At 47.8% G+C, this 19,641-nt stretch overlaps 1 protein-coding gene across 1 annotated transcript; it reads left to right on the top strand.

The window, feature by feature from the left end:
• Positions 1-6,728: 6,728 nt before the first annotated feature.
• On the top strand, positions 6,729-14,381 carry LOC115083582 (gastrula zinc finger protein XlCGF58.1-like). Its single transcript, XM_029587493.1, has 2 exons — positions 6,729-6,784; positions 8,925-14,381. The coding sequence occupies exons 1-2, from the start codon at positions 6,751-6,753 to the stop codon at positions 11,348-11,350; spliced, it is 2,460 nt and encodes an 819-aa protein (XP_029443353.1). The 5' UTR covers positions 6,729-6,750; the 3' UTR covers positions 11,351-14,381.
• The last annotated feature ends 5,260 nt before the right edge of the window (positions 14,382-19,641 follow it).

The raw sequence follows: 19,641 nt of genomic DNA, 5'->3' as shown, positions 1-19,641 counted from the left end.
CTGCTATTAATTGCATCAGTAGCATGGGATCTTCTTAGTTTTTGGATAATTGTCAGGTTCTTGTGGCCTGGTTTGGCCTCTGTTGGAAACAGAATGCTGGGCTTGATGGACCCTTGGTCTGACCCAGCATGGCAATTTCTTATGTTCTTATGTCCCCACCTTCAGGAAGCGGAGCAGACCAGGAGACGGAGGCCGACTGGAGCTTCGCCAATACCAGCCCTCGTTCCCCGCAGGTTGAGCCCTTGGGTGCCAGGGCCGCTGGTCTTAGGCGGGCCTCCGTGTGACGACTCCCAGTAGGTGGTAGCAAGGGTGCACCAGGGACCAGCAGAGGAGACAGAGGACCAGGGAAGGTCGGGATGAGGCAGGGTTCCAAAGACCTGGACGCCAAAGAAACAGTGTAGGACAAGGGGCGTCCAGGTAATAGAAGGCAAAAGCCTAAAAGGCCAAGTCTGTAGGAAACAGAAGAGTAGTGATAGGCAAGCTGAAGTCTGGCTAGGCGGCAAACAGACAAGGTACGAGGAAGCGAAGCAAGGGTCAGAGTCAGGAGATCAATACAAGTGTAGTTCAACGAAGCATGGGTCGAAGCCAGAGAGTCAGTCGAAGCGGAATCCAATGAAGCAGAGGTCATAGCCAAAGAGTCAGTCCAAGCGGAGTCCAACGAAGCAGGGGTCAAAGCCAGAGAGTCAGTCCAAGGGGACAAGGAGAAGACGAAGGATCAAATAAGTACAGGAACCAGGAACGGAGTCAGGAGCTGGAGTCAGGAAGGACAACAGGAACAGGAACAAGTAACAATTACAGGAACCAGGAACGGAGGACAATGAGCACATGAACAATCGTGGAAAACTGTTGTCAAGGCAGGGAACAAGTGGCTGGGCCTTGCCTTTATACAGAGGCCCATTGATGTCATCATATCGGGCTGCGGGCTATTTTCCCACCGTGGCCCCTTTAAGAATCGGGGAGTTGTGTGTGCGCCTAAGCCAGGGTCCAGAGGAAGCAGGACGGCAGCGTCACTCCGCGGCCCGCTCGGGGAGGCCCGCCGGGCGCAAGAAGGAGCCACACAGGAGTGAGAAGCAGCAGAGGAGGCTGCAGGCACTCGGGGACGGAGACGGCTGCCCACTGCCTCGAGCGAAGATGAACCGGAGCTTGCAGCTGAGATCCTGGGGTGAGTAGGCCTGGGCGTGTGCCTACCGTGGCCGGGACACGTAACAGTAATAGTTTATGGATTTTTCCTCTATGATCTTATCCAAACCTTTTTTAAACCCAGTTATGCTAATTGTTGTAACCACATCCTCTGGCAATGAATTCCAGAGCTTAACTATGAACTGAGTGAAAAAGAATTTACCTCAATTTGTTTTAAATGAGCTACTTGCTAACTTCATGGAGTGCCCCCTGGTCCTTCTATTATCTGAGAGAGTAAATAACTGATTTACATTAACTTGTTCAAGTCCTTTCATGATTTTGTAGACTTCTATCATATCCCCCGTCAGTCGTCTCTTCTCCAAGCTGAACAGCCCTAACTTCTTTAGCCTTTCCTCATAGAGCAGCCGTTCAATGCCCCTTATCATTTTGGTCACCCTTCTCTGCACCTTTTTGAGATGCGGTGACCATTGGTGCACTGCATACAGAGTCTGGCTTCTTGCGATTTCCAGTTCAGCTTTTGTCTGCACTTTTCCATTTATATTTTACAAGCCGTTAAGCCCGTTAAAACGGGCTACATCCCTCTGTCTCTCACCTCCCCCTCATTCTCTCTCCCCTCACTCTTCACCACCCCCCTCCCCCACCTCTCCACCCTCCCTCTCCTCTCACTCAGTCCCTCCCTCCCTCCCACTCAGTCCCCCCTCTCTCTCCCACTCACTCAGTCCCCCCTCTCCCTCAGTCCCCCCTCTCTCTCCCTCCCACTCAGTCCCCCCTCTCTCTCCCTCCCACTCAGTCAGTCCCCCTCCCTCCCACTCAGTCCCTCCCTTCACCCGCCTCCATTTCCTTCCGACGCCGTACTCGCAACTCCTCGCAGCCCACACCCACCTCCATTTCCTCCCGGCGCCGTAAGCGCGACTTCCCGCAACCCTCACCCGGCTCCATTAACTCCTCCCGCTCCTGCCGGCAGATCTCGGGGGGGGGGGGGTGTCACTCCCGTGCGCGCGGCAGTGACCCCCCCCCCCCCCCCGAGATCTGCCGGCAGATCTGGGGAGGAGAAGTAGCGGCACCGCGCGCGAGCGGTGCCGCTACTTCTCCTCCCGCTCCTGCCGGCAGATCTGGGGAGGAGAAGTAGCGGCACCGCGCGCGCGCGGCGCCGCTGCTTCTCCTCCCGCTCCTGCGGCCCCACCGCCATTTTTTTTTTCTGACCGACGTCCTTGCCCGCACATGCGCAGTAAAGCTGCGCTCTACTGCGCATTTGCGGGCCGTCGGTCACAGGCCATTTATAAGGTAGATGATCTGTTTAGTCTGTATTTGGTGAGGGTCTGTCTGTATTCTGCATGTGTGACGAGGAGAGGTATTCTGCTAGTGTACGGTTTCTGTATAGAGATCTATAGCAGCTTGGCTTCTTCTGTTTTCCTATTAGGGAATGTTTTAGTTTTTTAGGGCCTTTTGTAATGTTTGCATTGTTATCTTTTCATAGGTAGGTTTGATGCTGTTTGAGTGCTGGTAGTTGTGCTGTTTTGATATAGAAAATGGATTGTATTGTAATTCTGTTTTCTTGTGGCTTTCAGAGGGCCCATTGTGTGTTATAGGAGGCCTAATATAATTTGGCCTCCAACTGTTTTGCAGAGTTTTCTGGCCAGCACCACAGCATTGCATGTAAATATACATATTGTAAGTGATAGTTTATCTCAGAAGACTGTAGTTTGAATATCCCTTTTCATGTAAAATCTGTTATTATAAATGTATAACTTTTAATTATGTGTAAGGCGGATGTGACAAGCTGGGATGGGGATGGAAGGCTCTACCAGCCTTGGGCATTGCTGACAGAGTATCCTAACTCGCAGTGTCAGGTTTTCTTGCATGGGTGAAGGTGCCATAGGTACCAAATTGCTTGGCTGCAGTTTTGGATCACAGAGAGTTTCTCCTGCTCATTGTATAAAGTATAAATCTGAGCTCCCAGTCTTCCCTCCTGGGCCCGTGCTCCTGGAGAACTATTCTCAGTGCTAGAGGATACTACATCATCTTGAGGGCAGGTCCTAGCTACAAGATTGCTTCCTTCCTCATCAGCTGATGCTCTCCTTCCAGGTATAATGTATGAATCTGAGCTCCCAGTCTTCCCTCCTGGGCCCGTGCTCCTGGAGAACTATTCTCAGTGCTAGAGGATACTACATCATCTTGAGGGCAGGTCCTAGCTACAGGATTGCTTCCTTCCTCATCAAGCTGATGCTCTCCTTCCAGGTATAATGTATGAATCTGAGCTCCCAGTCTTCCCTCCTGGGCCCGTGCTCCTGGAGAACTATTCTCAGTGCTAGAGGATACCACATCATCCTGAGGGCAGGTCCTAGCTCCAGGATTGCTTCCTTCCTCATCAGCTGATGCTCTCCTTCCAGGTATAATGTATGAATCTGAGCTCCCAGTCTGCCCTCCTGGGCCCGTGCTCCTGGAGAACTATTCTCAGTGCTAGAGGATACCACATCATCCTGAGGGCAGGTCCTAGCTCCAGGATTGCTTCCTTCCTCATCAGCTGATGCTCTCCTTCCAGGTATAATGTATGAATCTGAGCTCCCAGTCTTCCCTCCTGGGCCCCTGCTCCTGGAGAACTATTCTCAGTGCTAGAGGATACCACATCATCCTGAGGGCAGGTCCTAGCTCCAGGATTGCTTCCTTCCTCATCAGCTGATGCTCTCCTTCCAGGTATAATGTATGAATCTGAGCTCCCAGTCTTCCCTCCTGGGCCCGTGCTCCTGGAGAACTATTCTCAGTGCTAGAGGATACCACATCATCCTGAGGGCAGGTCCTAGCTCCAGGATTGCTTCCTTCCTCATCAGCTGATGCTCTCCTTCCAGGTATAATGTATGAATCTGAGCTCCCAGTCTGCCAGTCCCAATATTCCTGAGAGCGCAGTCCCAGCTGATCCTGAATCCTGCAGCCTTGTGTGCAGCCTCAGCTCCTGCTGTCAGTGCTGGGCGGGGGAGGCAGAGGGCAGCAGTCAGAGGGGGCTCTCTCTCTCTCACATCCTCTCTCTTCCTTACCCTCTCCCTGATCCTTCCCAGTCTCCCTCCCTCCTGTGCCTCCTCACCCTGCTCTGTCCCCAGAATCCCTCCCTTTTCCCTCCTTCCTTCTCCCACCTCCCTGCTCTCCCCTCCTTCTTTCTTTTCCTGTTTCCCCTCCCCCTACTCCCCAGTCTCTCTGACAGGCTGCAGAGTTACCCATTTTGGTTTTTATGAACCGAAGTGGACTTGGCTTTATTAATCAGCCAATTGCAACACCCACGCCCTAGGACTACATTTCCCACAATTCCCATAAGAAGATAAGAAATTGCCATGCTGGGTCAGACCAAGGGTCCATCAAGCCCAGCATCCTGTTTCCAACAGAGGCCAATCCAGGCCTCAAGAACCTGGCAATTATCCAAACACTAAGAAGATCCCATGCTACTGATGCAATTAATAGCAGTGGCTATTCCCTAAGTAAACTTGATTAATAGCTGTTAATGGACTTCTCCTCCACGAACATATCCAAACCTTTTTTTGAACCCAGCTACACTAACTGCACTAACCACATCCTCTGGCAACAGAGCTTTATAAGAACATAAAACTCAGACTAAGGACTACATTTCCCAGCGTCCATCTTAACTAGATGGACCACAGGGTCGTCTTCTACCGTCAAGTTTTCGGTTTCTAACAGCTCCTTGTGCAGCGGCTGCAGTTCCCACTTCCTCTTCCTTGGTGATGTCACTTCCTGCAGGAAGGGGGGGGGGGCGGTGCTCCCTGTACGGAACGTGGTGCGGAGACCGGAAGCTCAAAACCTTGAGCTGTGTTGCCAACCTAAAGCTTCTCGCAACCATCCCCAGGGACCGTGCAAAGAGGGAGCCGGGGCTGGAAATCCTGCTCTGGAGAAGGGGCAGGAGAATGGCTGCAGGGCTTTCTGCTCAGCAGGTAGGAGGGGGGCAGGGGATGCAGCCTGGGACTGATCCCATCCCCCACCCCAGGGACGGTGCAGGGAGGGAGCCATGGCTGGAAATCCTGCTCTGGAGAAGGGGCAGGAGAATGGCTGCAGGGCTTTCTGCTCAGCAGGTAGGAGGGGGGCAGGGGATGCAGCCTGGGACTGATCCCATCCCCCACCCCAGGGACCGTGCAGGGGGGGAGCCGGGGCTGGAAATCCTGCTCTGGAGAAGGGGCAGGAGAATGGCTGCAGGGCTTTCTGCTCAGCAGGTAGGAGGGGGGCAGGGGATGCAGCCTGGGACTGATCCCATCCCCCACCCTGGGACCGTGCAGGGAGGGAGCCGGGGCTGGAAATCCTGCTCTGGAGAAGGGGCAGGAGAATGGCTGCAGGGCTTTCTGCTCAGCAGGTAGGAGGGGGGCAGGGGATGCAGCCTGGGACTGATCCCATCCCCCACCCCAGGGACCGTGCAGGGAGGGAGCCAGGGCTGGAAATCCTGCTCTGGAGAAGGGGCAGGAGAATGGCTGCAGGGCTTTCTGCTCAGCAGGTAGGAGGGGGGCAGGGGATGCAGCCTGGGACTGATCCCATCCCCCACCCCAGGGACCGTGCATGGAGGGAGCCGGGGCTGGAAATCCTGCTCTGGAGAAGGGGCAGGAGAATGGCTGCAGGGCTTTCTGCTCAGCAGGTAGGAGGGGGGCAGGGGATGCAGCCTGGGACTGTTCCCATCCCCCCAGCCTCTCACTGAATCCATTCTTTGGGCTCCTTATTCTCTGCATCCGCTCAGGCTCTTCTTCCTGCTTCTCCCCCTCATACAGCAGCAGCAGCAGCTCCTCCTGCTTAAGGACCCTCTCAGTTTCTGCTTCCTGTGATTTCTTTACCTCCCCCCTCTGCCTCCTCCTCTCACTTTGCCTTTTTACACTGAGAGTTTGATGCTCCCAAGGGCTTGTCTGGGTACTTTTCTAGTTGCCTTTACAAAACTGGAGATAGGAATTTCTCCCCCTACTCTCCTGTGAAACTTTGGGTTGCTCATAACTCATTATTTGTAGAAAATTTAGCCGGTGGAGGTGCTCTGGGTAGGGTAAAATTTAGCTGGAGAGACCTGTTTGAGATTTGGGGCACGATCCCTATGTGCCCATGGTTTGCAACACCCCTGAATACGGAATTAGTACATCACAATGGGAGATATGTCACTGCCCAGGACACCAAACTCTTCCTGCCCTGTTAGGATTTAGCACAGTGAGTCCTCCTGATGGAATAGAACCAGATGTTCCTGATGTTCTGGATAATGCTCTTATAGCTTCCTTTTTATTATAATGTGATTTATCCACGCAATGACATTTCATATTCTCTGTCTCTGGAATTAGAGAATATTTTCCAGTTTGATTTGAAAACCCTGGGGTCTATGGAGGAAACTGATTCTAGGGCAACACAGAGGAAACAAATCTGGCATTTCCTGGGGAAGAGGGGTCCTGGTGCCCTCTTTTCAATGATAAAATGTTAGGAGAATAAATCCAGCTGAGATCTAATGCACGCTGAGCCCTTCCACGTGTCTCTGAGTGTTTTTGGTTTGTGTTTCAGGTGCGGGTGACGTTTGAGGACATCGCTGTCTATTTCTCCCAGGAGGAGTGGGGGTATTTAGATGAAGGGCAGAAGGAGCTTTACAGGGAGGTGATGAAGGAGAATTATGAGACCCTCATCTCCCTAGGTAAAAATTGCATTATCTGCATGTTTAGTGGACTCGAGGGCTGATTTACTGAAGTCGTTTGTGACTTTTCTCCTGACTCCAGCTCCAGCATTGCTCTGTGTCTGAGCTGGCACCTGAGATTGGTTGTTTGGATCTTTTCATGTGAGACCGGCCCCTGCGAGGCAGTCTAGGAATTTATCTCAGATGTCTTACATGAGGCACCTGCTGGGGAGCATCCACAAAGTTTCTCATGGGACTTGGCTGAGCCCTCAGCAGCAGGACCAGGATACAGGCCTGAATGGGCCAAATTTTAAAAGCGTTAATCGCACTAAAAGATGAATACGTGAGCGACATGAATTTCAAAAGCTGCTAATTACTTGCTCGTGCTAAGAAAGGGGCGGGGCCAGCAGTTCAGTGTGTAAATCTGGCGGCCGCTGCTCATGGCGCACTGTTAGCTGCGTATATTTCCTGATGCTCCTGATGAGGTGTAAGTCTGCAGAAATCACTTTTTAGGATTAACACGATAGGGTGAGGGGTCTTGCTCAACTGGGGGGAGTGCAGGATGAAGAACTAGAAGGGTCTGGATGACCCCAAGATAGACTGGGCACACTGGTGGGCTAATGGGTAAAACTGGGAATGGCTTTAACCTGAGCAGGTTTTAAAATCCTCTTCCCTGCACGCGTTAAAGCTGACAAATTCTTAAGGAAGAAATGTGCTTTACATCTGCTCGAGAACACATGCTGGGCGTATTTTACATCATACACAGGTACTTGTGCACGTGATTTAAAACTCCAGCGTATCTTTTTGCTCACTCGCTCCCACGTGCACGTACGGTCGTGGGTATTCTTGTTTTACAATTAGCTGAATATGAACAGCAGGATACAAGAGGTCTGAGCTTGCTTCATGACTGTCATTACCCCGTGCCATACTTAGCCATGCACTGATATAATAGGGAGGTTTCAGCTTGTCTGCACACTTCTAGCTGGCTCATGGCCATTTTTCCCTTCTCCCCTACCTATGGATCCATTCTCCTTCCTCTTCCTGACGCTAACCCTACCCAATCTCATTCCCCACTTCTGTCCATTGGGAACATCAGGTGCACTGTCAGCCTCCCATATTCTCCACCTCCTCGGCCATTCTGTCTTCTGCCTTGTCCATTGCTTTACAAAGTTTTCTTCCTCTCACCCTAAGAGACTCTCACTGTCTTTACTGTCATCACACCTGCCCTTCTCTGGATATCAATCTCAGTCCTGTCCCTCCATGGTAACTCTCATCCTTCCCCTCCAAGCTTATCCTACCCCCACTCTCCTCCTTCTCTCCCTCTCAGGTTTTATCTATGGAGTATCCGCTCTGTTTCCAGCAAGCTCGTCTACGTTCCTGAGCTCTTCTCTCTCATTCTCTCCATTTTCTCTTGCTTCTGTGTTTATCCCACTGTTGTTTTTTACATTCTGTTACAGCTTTCATCTCCAACACTTCCGTGAGGTAATTCCAGGCATCCACCACACTTTCTATGAACAAAAGATAGCTCTTGATATTATTCCTAGTCCCCCCCCCTTGGAACTTTCTATCATGACCTTTGCTCTACAAATTTATTTTCCATTCAAAAGAAGTTTACTTCTTGAGCATTATTACCTTTCAGGTATGGAAGTGTCTCTATCATATCATTTATTTATTTAAATTCATTTAATATACCGATGTTCAAGACCAGGTCTTATCGTACCGGTTTACAATAAACTAGGGGTGAACCAGATAACAATGAAAGCAAATAAGCAAAAAGTTACATAATAACAGGGAATGTGGATCTGGGCTGCTAGAAGAAAGGATAGTTTAACAATTTCAAACTGGAGAGCAGAGCATATAAGCAGAAAGTAGGTGCTAACATGGTAAGAATTATATACAGATTTACAAGGTGTATACGAATGGGAATGGGAATATCATCCCCTTTCTCCTCTTCTCTAGGTTATACATATTTAGGAGCTCATCTCATAAGGCTTTTGGTGCAAACCCCAATGTTAGATATTTTTCATGGTCACCAGTGGTTGGTCAGAAATGCACAGCTCTAGCACTGTGAGATATTGTCAGAGCAGTGATTATAGGATCAGAAACCCAGATCCATTTCCATGGTTACTAATGCCTGATTAATGTCTTCTTCTATCACCAGCAAGTGATGAGGTCACACAGCACATAAAGGAGGAGAATCGAGAAGAACACCCTATGGAAGAAGGGCTGATCCCAAGAGAATCAGGAAATGGCTTTGAGAATGTTTCACAGGGGACTGAGAGAAGCAACACAAGGAATAGTCAGCAGGAGTCAGAGAAGAAGCAGAGATACCCTGCAGGAGTCTCACGGGATGGAGTCACTGCATGTGAGATGGAGGTCAAAGTCTTCCCTGAGCACCAGAAACACGAGAGCCCCTTTCAGAGCAATACCAGTGATCAAAAGACTTCAGATCTTTACCAGAGGGAGGGGAAAGGGAAGAAATCCTTTCTGTTTGACTCCTGTGGTACAAGCTTTGGTAAGGAATCACATTTAATATTGCACCAGAAATCCCACTCACTCCACACATTATTTCTATGCAGTAAATGTGGGAAAAGCTTCAGTCACAAGAAAAATCTAAAAGTGCACCTAAACATACATAAAACAGAGAAACCCTTCCCCTGCAGTGACTGGAGGAAAAATTTAATTAGTAAGTATAAGCTAAAATTACATCACAAAATCCACACTGGAGCGAGACCCTTCTCTTGCACTAAAGGTGGAAAATGTTTTATTAGGAAGAAAGACCACACACAACACCAGCCAGTCCATACTGGAAACAACCCCTTTACTTGCACGGAGTGTGGGAAAAGCTTCCGTCGTAAGGATACGCTAATTTTGCACCATAGCATCCACACAGGAAAGAGACCATTCTCATGTACTGAATGTGGAAAACGTTTCCGTAGCAAATCAGGTTTCTCCGCACACCAGAAAATCCACACAGGTGAAAGACCATACATGTGTACTGAATGCAATAAAAGCTTCCCTGTGAAAGGTACCCTCAGAAGACACATGAGTCTCCACAAAGGGGAGAGACCATTCTCATGTAGTGAATGTACTAAAAGCTTCCCTGAAAAGTGTATGCTCACCCAACACATGAGAATCCACACAGGGGAGCAACCACTCTCCTGTACAGAATGTAATAAAAGCTTCATGCACAAGAGTGCCCTCATAATACACATGAGAATCCACACAGGAGAGAGACCATTCTCCTGTACTGAATGTGGAAAATGTTTCATTAGCAAATCACTCCTCTCCCAACACCAGAAAATCCACACCGGTGAAAGACCATACATGTGTACTGAATGCAATAAAAGCTTCCGTATGAAGGGTAACCTCACGAGTCACATGAGAATCCACACAGGGGAGCAACCACTGTCATGTACGGAATGTAATAAAAGCTTCACGCAGAAGGGTGCCCTCACAATACACATGAGAATCCACACAGGAGAGAGACCATTCTCCTGCACTGAATGTGGAAAACGTTTCGTTTGCAAATCACACCTCTCCCAGCACCAGCAAATCCACACAGGTGAAAGACCATACATGTGTACTGAATGCAATAAAAGCTTCCGTATGAAGAGTACCCTCACAAGACATATGAGAATCCACACAGGGGAGCGACCATTCTCATGTACAGAATGTAATAAAAGCTTCATGCAGATAGATGCCCTCAAAATACACATGAGAATCCACACAGGTGAGGAACTGTTCTCATCTAGTGAATGTGGAAAACGTTTCATTAGCAAATCACACCTCTCTGTACACAAGAAAATCCACACCGGTGAAAGACCATACATGTGTACTGAATGCAATAAAAGCTTCCGTATGAAGGGTGCTCTCACAAGACATACGAGAATCCACACAGGAGAGCGACCATTCTCATGTACGGAATGTAATAAAAGCTTCATGCAGATAGATGCCCTCACAATACATATGAGAATCCACACAGGAGAGAGACCATTCTCCTGTACTGAATGTGGAAAACGTTTCATTATCAAATCACACCTCTCCCAACACCAGAAAATCCACACCGGTGAAAGATCATACATGTGTACTGAATGCAATAAAAGCTTCCGTATGAAGGGTACCCTCACAAGACACATGAGAATCCACACACAGGAACGACCATTCTCATGTACAGAATGTAATAAAATCTTCATGCAGGAGAGTGCCCTCAAAATACACATGACAATCCACACAGGTGAGCAACTATTCTCATGTAGTGAATGTGGAAAACGTTTCATTAGCAAATCACACCTCTCCCAACACCAGAAAATCCACAAAGGTGAAAGACCTTACATGTGTACTGAATGTAATAAAAGCTTCACGCAGAAGGGTGCCCTCACAATACACATGAGAATCCACACTGGTGAGGGACTATTCTCGTGTAGTGAATGTAATAAAAGCTACCCTGTGAAGAGTGCCCTCACACGTCACATGAGAATCCACACAGGTGAGCGACCATTCTCTTGCAGTGAATGTAATAAAAGCTTCACGCAGAAGGGTGCCCTCACAAAACACATGAGAATCCACACAGGGGAGCGACCATGATCATGTACTGATTGTAATAAAAGCTTCCCTGTGAAGGATGCCCTCACAACACAGATGAAAACTCACTCATGCATTAAAATGGAAGGTCCTTTATTAGGAAGCAAAATCTCTCAAAACACCAGAAAATCCATTTGCCCCACTACAAACCATTTACATGACCTGAGTGTGGGTGAAAACTTAGGGGTAGATTTTCAAAACAGTGCCCAACCATCCACAGATTTTAAAACATGCGCCAAACTTTCATAAAATAAGTGTGGTGATGCTATTGGGACTTCCCCGGTTCCCTCCCAGTCTGCTCCAATTAAGGAATGGATTGGGAGGGCATTCAGTTACCCCCCCCCTACCTACACTTCCTCCCTCTTCCCCTCTCCTACCCACCCCCTAAACCCTAACCTACCATTCCCTAAATTTTTATTTTATTACTTATTGTTCTTCCAGAGCAAAAGCAAGTATCAGAAAACCTTCATAAATAACTTTATATTAATCTCACACCAGAAAATACACACAGGAGAGAGACCATTGTCTTATACTAAGTGAGAGAAAACCTTCATTAATAACTACCGTATATATTAATCTCACACCAGAAAATCCACACAGGAGGGAGACCATTCTCATATATTGAATGTGCAAAATGTACATTAGGGAGTCTGAGGTCTCACCACACCAGAAAGTCCACACTGGAGTCCTGAGTGAAGGAAAACCTTCCTTGCTAAATTTACATTAATCTTGCACAGGAAAGTTTAAACAGATGAGACCTTTTTCATATGAGTGTAATAAAACATTCTTACAGACGACACATGAAAATCCACACAGGGGAGAATGCGATCATCCCCAATAAACCCTGGCATACAAAAGAGATTCATTCTGATCAAGGTCTACACAAACAAACTCATGGAGACCCTGCCCCGAGAGAGACCATTGTCATCCAATAAATGCAGAACATGCTTCATTAGGACCATTCGCCTCTCACCATACCAGAAAATGCACACAGATCACACATGATGACATTTAACAAATGATGCAATCAAAGACCAAGAAAATGTGCCAGAACGATACAGAAATTGAATTCTACTGAGCGCCAAGGGTCTGATGCATCAAGACACTCCCTGTGCATAGAGCTCCCCATACTCCAGCAGGAAATTCCCTTTCACAAAATGCGAGTGCTAAGAGGGCATTAGCAGTGAATTGGAGAGACTAAGATCAGACTCAGCCAGGGCCACTTTCACCCAGCAGTCTCCTCCATCTCTCCTGCCCTATTAATCTGATGCTGGTGCAGCTTTACTCCTTGTTGGCTGATGGGAGGGCAGAGGGGAATATATTTATTTTACTGAATTTCTTCACTTTCCTGTGCAGGGACCCACACAGATGGCTTAGTTCATTATTTTGCATTTGGACACAAAACATGCTGAGCACTTTCCCACAGGCTGGGCTGTCACTTGTTTCAATGAAAATGTTTTACCCTACACACACACTATCTGAATTTGTCTGTAGTTCCAAATGTTCCAAATGCAGCAGTCATTAGATTCCCTAAATCCACCCTTCCTTTTAGCAATTACAGGTGTCATTCCATTAGTTACAGGGATTCCTTTTCCAATTTATGGTGCAAAGATACACTGAACAAAAATACAGTGCTTCAAGCCATTTTTAGAAGTTATGACTTCTGAATATATGTATACTTTTAACAAAACTATTAATGAATTGTCACAGCTCTATGTACAGATGATTGTTATTATCCCAAAGCATAGTATGTGCTATTGTAAAAGGACAAGTTTGTGTTTCCATTGATAACAACTTTGAATTTGGTCTAATTCGTGGGAAAACTGTTAGACTGGCTCACAGATCTAGGGATAGTTGGCAGTGGTTTCTTGTTGTTTGCTCTGATCCTTTGCTTGTGAGTGTGAAAACAGTGTGGATGTGTTTGCCTACCTGTTTATTGTTTTATGGGCCTAAAACAACATCTCCTATTACTTTGAATACAGTCAACATTTAGAGGTCAGGTATGACCCAGAACCTCTATGCTTCTCTTGAAAAAGACCTCCTCAGGATGAGTCATGTTAACAAGGACAGGTAAGATCTGGATAGTCTATCACTAGGATGGGTTATTCTGGACAACCTAAGACAGTTGCATGGCCCTGAGTGTAATGATTGTCCCCAATCATTAAGAGGGAACTAATGAAAATGTAGGTTATTTGTTAATTGCTGCTTTAAAAGAAAGAACTACCTCATGTGTTAACAAATACCTGGAACAAGAAGGCCTGAACAGCATGGGAATGCAGAGTAAATGTGAAGATGAGACTGAGTAAGTAAAGAATGTGAGATGCATGAGAAAAATGTACCAGCAATAGAAAAGAACATGAGAGCCAAGTTTAATAGTCTAAAAGAGGGAAATGCAAATTTAAAACAATGCTATGTTTATTCCCATAAGGAAATACAATCTCATTCTTTCCGTTTCCTCTATCTTGATGTATATGTATAGAGACTTTGGTAACCTACCACTAGAATAGGTAATGCCAGGTACGGGCCATTTAGTATGAAGAATTAGTAGAGCTTATTCTTCAAGAGGGGAATGATAATATTCTGGATTAAATAATTGAATAATGAAATTAATGGAACAAGAGAGAGGAATGTATGTCTTTATTAGCAGGCAAAACAATTATGGGTAAGAGAAACAGAAGCAGTTTTACATAGTGAACTGTCTGCAATTCAAGGTTGAGTTACTGAGCGGGATAGAGACATCTGGTATTTTCTAGTATTAGCAAGTTTCAGTAATTCTCCACTCTAAGAAAAGGGAGTCATTTCAAAACAAAAAGAGAAAAAAACTCTGCTAGCCATGTATAAAAGACAATGATGTATCCTTTAATAACTGAGCAGGCTAGGTAATACGTCACCATTAAGACTATTACGCTGCTCCCAAGAAACCTTGTGTATTTACTCTCACTCTCACAGGACAAGCAGGATGGTAGTCCTCACATATGGGTGACATCATCAGGATGGAGCCCAATCACGGAAAACTTCTATCAAAGTTTCCAGAACTTTGACTGGCCCCTACTGGGCATGCCCAGCATGGCACTAACCCTGCAGCCAGCAGGGGTCCCCTTCAGTCTTCTTTTTTCCGCGCAGCAGTAGCCTTGCGCTTTAGGAGCTCTGAAGAGATTCCTGACAGGAATTTTCCTCACGGAATTAACTAAAGTTAAATTGCCCCACAGGGGTCTCTCCTCTAACTTTTCTCTGGCTGAGGTACTCCGGTAAGTTTTTTGACCGTTTTCTGTCGATTACCGTCGAGTTTGGCCCTTGCGGCCTACTGGCCGTCAACCGTACCGCGGCTCGATTTTTTTCTATGGCCATGGCGTCGGGGTTCCGTCGGTGCCCGGACTGTACTCGCACCATGCCTATCACAGACCCCCATGGAGTCTGTGTAATGTATTTAGGCCGTGAGCATGATGTCCTGACTTGCACCAAATGTGCCCTCATGACACCTAAAGGTCGCAAAGCCAGAATGGAGAAGATGGAACTCCTCTTCTGTGTTCAGACCCCGACGCCGTCCATCGCATCGACGGAACCGGCACCGTCGCACCAGCATCGACCACCGTCTGGTGACCGTCCGCCATCGACGTCTTCACGGCCATTGACGCCCGCTACTCCCCCTCAGTATCGAGGGGATCACAGGGAAAAACATTGCCATCGACATCGTAAGACTCGGATCGTCGAGGGAGCAAAATCATCGACCGAGCCACCGTCGAAGAAACCGCGTCCAGGAAAGGCACTGACCATTCTTGCGACCGGGTCATCGAGGCCACCCTCAACTGATCGGGGTTTGGGAGTCGCGAGTCCGCCTGTAAAGGTGGTCCCTCCGACTGTGCCTCTGCCTCCCTCTTCTGTTCCGGAGCCAGGGCTGCTAGCTCCAGGTCTCCAAGAAGAACTGGACCGGCTGGTTCAGGAGGCCATCGACAAGGCGATGCAACATCTCCAAGTTCCTCCGACACCAGCACCAATTGTGGAACCTGTCACCGATCCGATTGCGGCAGCGCTGACACCGCTGCTATCCCGGATGGAGGTGCTCAGGATAGCCCTTCCACCTGTGGTTCCAGGGTCTCTGATGGCTCCGATGCCCTCCCCGTTGACAACTTCATCAGGAGGAGAAACACCGTTCCGCATTCCTCCATCGGGAGTTTTGCCTCAGCCATCGATGCCAATTCGTCCCTCGCCACCGATTCATCCATCGGTGCCGATATGTCCATCGGCGCCATCGATGCCTTCGATGCCGGCACCGATGCCTTCCATTCCATCCTCGGTGCCCCCGGTCATTCATTCGATTTTCTCGGAGCCTCGACCAGGGCCTTCAGGTATCCAACCCCCTTCTCATCCTACAGGTCAGTCTGCTGATCCTTATGACACTTGGGATGATGATACTTTCACAGTCACCAATTACTTACCTTCACCGCGTTCTCCTCCAGAGGACCTCTCTTTCATAAATTTTGTGAAGGAAATGTCTGAGTTGGTCCCTTTCCAACTTCAGACGGAACAGGATGATAGGCACCAGATGATGGAGTTGCTCCAATTCCTGGATGCCCCCAAAGTAATCCCCTCTATCCCCATTCATCAAGTTCTTCTTGATCTCCTCAAAAGGAACTGGGAAAATCCTGGATCCATTGCTCCAGTTCACAGAAAGGCTGACACTACTTATTTAGTTCAGTCAGCCCCCGGCTTTCAAAAATCTCACCTCGACCACCACTCAGTTGTGGTAGAGTCGGCTCAAAAGAAGGCAAAAAGGTCGAAACCACACTCATCTACCCCACCTGCTAAGGAACAAAAGTTCTTAGACAATATTGGTCGACGAGTGTTCCAAGGAGCCATCCTCATCTCCCGAATTGCTTGCCAATATAATAGGGTCATCTTCAAACAGATACAGGACTTTTCTGAGTCCCTGCCTGAACAATTCCAAGACCAGCTACAAACCCTTGTAAACAAAAGATTTGAGGCAGGAAAGCAAGAGATTCAAACATCTTATGATATATTCGACACCTCTACCAGTGTGTCTGCAGCTGCTATTTCGGCAAGACGGTGGGCCTGGCTCAAATCTTCTGACGTTCGCCCAGAAGTACAAGACCGGCTGTCTAACCTACCATGTTTAGGAGATAATCTGTTTGGTGAACAGATCAGAGAATGGTGGCTGAATTAAAAGACCATCATGAGACTCTCAAACAGCTCTCATCGATGCCTTCCGACTTCTCCTCCAGGCAACCCTTCCGGAAGGACTCTAAGAAGTCGTTCTACCACCCAAGAAAGGCTTATCCACCACCAGCAAGGTCCCGTACCACGAGACCTTATCAAAAGCCTCAGACTTGCCAAGCCCGAAAGCAAAAACCACAAGCAGCTCCTCAGCCAGGACCTGCTTCAGGTTTTCGACTTCCGCTTGGAGAGCAGCAGCCAGATTCCTCTGCCAGACATACCAGTGGGAGGTCGATTGTTCCACTTTCACAACATGTGGCAGTCAATCACAACCGACCAATGGGTACTGGCAATCATTGCTCAGGGTTATCATCTAAACTTTCTCGCCCTACCACCGGACTCCCCACCTCTACAGACGTGGAGAACGTCCGACCACTCCATTTTTCTGGATTAAGAGGTTTCCCTCCTCCAGTTAAGGGCAATAGAACCCGTCCCACTCTCACAGCAAGGCCTAGGGTTCTATTCCCAGTACTTTCTCATCCCAGAGAAATCAGGGGGTGTTCGTCGAATTTTGGACCTACATGCTCTCAACAAGTACCTCCAGCAAGAAAAGTTCAAGATGGTAACCTTGGGGGTTGCTTCTACCTCTTCTACAAAGAGGAGACTGGCTCTGCTCTCTGGACCTCCAGGACGCATACACGCACATTGCGATAACTCCAACTCATCGCAAGTATCTCAGGTTTCTAGTAGGCCCCAAGCACTATCAGTACCGAGTGCTTCCGTTCGGCCTGGCATCTGCACCATGAGTCTTTACCAAATGTCTTGTGGTTGTCGCAGCTTTCCTCAGGAAAGAAAGCGTTCACGTCTACCCCTATCTGGACGACTGGTTAATCAGGGCTCCAACCCAGCAAACTGCTTGGTTGTTCCTCGATTTGACTCTACACACTCTAATTTCACTAGGATTTTTCGTCAATTACGGAAAATCCTTTTTAGTCCCATCTCAAACCTTGTCGTTCATTGGGGCAGACTTGGACAGCTTGCAGGCAAAAGCCTTTCTACCTCAACAACGAGCGCTAACACTCGTGTCTCTCACTCACCAGTTGCAGTCTCAGCATACAGCAACAGCTCGCCAATTCCTCGTCCTTCTGGGACACATGGCGTCCTCAGTCCATGTTACACCAATGGCCCGCCTGGCCATGAGACTCATGCATTGGACTCTGAGGTCACAATGGGTTCAAGCTGTTCAGCCTCTGTCGACCATTGTCCACATCACCAACTCATTCCGTCTGTCTCTCGCCTGGTGGAAAGATCAGAACAATCTCCTCCAGGGACTGCCCTTTCAAGTGCCAGATCCTCAATTCATTCTCACCACCGATGCTTCTAACCTCGGGTGGGGAGCTCACGTAGACAATCTACAGACACAAGGGTCTTGGTCTCCAAAGGAAGCCAAACATCAAATAAATTTCCTGGAACTTCAAGCAATGCGATATGCTCTCAGGGCTTTTCAGGATCGCCTATCAAATCAGGTCATCCTCATTCAGACGGACAACCAGGTGGCCATGTGGTACATCAACAAGCAGGGAGGCACAGGCTCCTTCCTTCTGTGAAGCTGCGCAAATATGGGCGGAAGCTCTCTCCCACTCGATGTACCTCAGGGCCACCTGTTTGCCGAGAGTGGACAATATATTGGCAGACAAGCTGAGTCGCGTCTTCCAACCGCACGAGTGGTCTCTCAACTCCTCAGTGGCGGACTCAATATTCCAACAATGGGGATACCCCCAGACAGACCTCTTTGCGTCTCCTCAGAACCACAAAGTGGACAACTACTGCTCCCTCATTCGGAGCAAATGCTCTCAGCCCAGAGATGCATTCTCCCTCTCGTGGGCAACCGGTCTGCTCTACGCATTCCCTCCACTTCCACTTCTCTTGAAGACTCTCGTGAAGCTACGTCAGGACAAGGGAACCATGATCCTGATAGCACCTTACTGGCCATGCCAAGTGTGGTTTCCCATACTTCAGGATCTCTCCATCCGCAGACACATTCCCTTGGGAAAGGACCTGCATCTGATCACTCAAAACGACGGATGCCTACACCATCCCAATCTTCAGGTCTTGTCTCTGACGGCATGGATGTTGAAAGGTTAATCCTTCAACCACTTAACCTTTCAGATTCGGTTTCTCGTGTCTTGATTGCTTCATGGAAGCCTTCCACAAGAAAATCTTATTCCTATAAATGGAAAAGGTACACATCATAGTGCACCTCTCAGTCCCTTGATCCCTTTTCCTGTCCAATCCCAAGGTTTTTGGACTATCTCTGGCATTTGTCAGAGTCAGGTCTTAAGACATCTTCCATCAGAATGCATGTCAGTGCGGTAGCCGCCTTCCATAAAGGTGTCTGAGATGTCCCTATTTCAGTACAACCCCTCGTAACACGCTTTTTGAAGGGCTTGCTCCATATCAAGTCACCTTTACGTCCTTCGGCCCCTTCTTGGGACCTTAACCTGGTTCTCGGTCGGCTCATGAAACCACCATTTGAGCCTCTTCACTCCTGTGACCTAAAATATCTCACATGGAAAGTGATTTTCCTTTTGGCTATCACTTCAGCTCACAGGGTTAGTGAGTTACAGGCCCTAGTTACCTATCCGCCTTATTTATTTATTTTGAACTTTTATATACCGACATTCATGTGGAAAATTACATATCATATCGGTTTACAGTGAAACACAATATTGCAAAAAGCATTACGTAGAACAGGGATTCTATGTAATGCTTTTTAGTGTAAAGTCTTACACTAAACTCCTGCAGGACGGGGTGGTACTCTGCACTCACCCTAAGTTTTTACCTAAGGTAGTTTCGGAGTTTCACATTAATTAATTTATTTATTTATTTATTTATAGTTTTTATATACCGGGAGTTCCTGTATACAATACATATCACTCCGGTTTACAGATAACAGTAAGAACTACTGCCGGGGGCAGTTTACATGGAACAAATCAGAACACTTGATCTAAATAAATAGTAAAAGAACAAAACTGCTGGGGGTAGTTTACATGGAACAAATCTTGGAACAAATCAGAACACTTAATCTAAATATATAGTAAAAGAACAAAACTGAGTTCAAC

The sequence above is a fragment of the Rhinatrema bivittatum genome, chromosome 2 (assembly GCF_901001135.1).
Source record: "Rhinatrema bivittatum chromosome 2, aRhiBiv1.1, whole genome shotgun sequence".
Classification (NCBI taxonomy): Eukaryota; Metazoa; Chordata; class Amphibia; order Gymnophiona; family Rhinatrematidae; genus Rhinatrema; species Rhinatrema bivittatum.
This window is presented reverse-complemented; position numbering and strand designations above follow the sequence as displayed.